The sequence below is a fragment of the Haliaeetus leucocephalus genome, unplaced genomic scaffold (assembly GCF_000737465.1).
Source record: "Haliaeetus leucocephalus isolate CR32 unplaced genomic scaffold, Haliaeetus_leucocephalus-4.0 Scaffold339, whole genome shotgun sequence".
NCBI lineage: Eukaryota > Metazoa > Chordata > Aves > Accipitriformes > Accipitridae > Haliaeetus > Haliaeetus leucocephalus.
In genome coordinates, this window is record NW_010972775.1 from 2506114 (window position 1) to 2506672 (window position 559).

Consider the following 559-nt stretch of genomic DNA (forward strand, 5'->3'; position numbering starts at 1 on the left):
AGCCCCAAGCGGGACTCACTCTCTCTGGAGGCGGAGGAGGCGCCGGCGGCGTTCGGCCTGCCCCGGCCCGCCGCGGGCCTTGTAGGCGGCCAGCCGGGGGTGAGGACCGGCCGGGCTGTTGGGAGCCGCCAGGACGGCGCCGGCCGCCAGCGCCGCGCTCAGCTCCTCCATGGCAACGCCTGCCCGCCCGCCCTGACGCGCTTCCGCCTCGACGGCGGAAGCCGCGGGGCCGCAACCGCCCCACTGCGCCCCCTGGCGGCGCGGAGGTTCCGTCGCCGCTCTCCCGGTGCAGCGGCGGTGCCGTCCCGTTCCGTGACTCAGTTTCCCCCTCAGCGCGGCAGCGACCGGGAAAAGCGGGGCACGGACACTCCGGCCACGGGCGTGGGGGACACGCGCGGGCAGGGACAAGAGGGGACCACCGCGGGGTGGGGGGGGGAATACCCGCCACCATTCCCGGTCAGGGAGCAGCCGGTACCGGCAGCCGTACCCCGTCCGTCCGCTTCCCCGGGCCGGCTGCCTGCAGAGGGCAGCGTGCGCCCTAGCCGTGCCGCTCGCCGCG

At 77.3% G+C, this 559-nt stretch overlaps 1 protein-coding gene across 2 annotated transcripts in view; it reads right to left on the bottom strand.

Moving 5' to 3' along the window:
- Positions 1-186, bottom strand: part of SNUPN (snurportin 1) — a 10702-nt gene extending 10516 nt beyond the window's left edge. The window contains exon 1 of one of the 2 annotated variants that reach the window (XR_774619.1): positions 20-171. Coding sequence is in view for 1 of the 2 variants with exons in the window: in XM_010571638.1 (XP_010569940.1) it covers positions 20-171 (152 nt within the window). In the remaining variant the exon portion in view is untranslated. Of the gene's footprint in view, positions 1-19 lie in introns of both variants that reach the window. The other variant, XM_010571638.1, reaches the window with a different exon arrangement.
- Between the last annotated feature and the right edge of the window lie 373 nt (positions 187-559).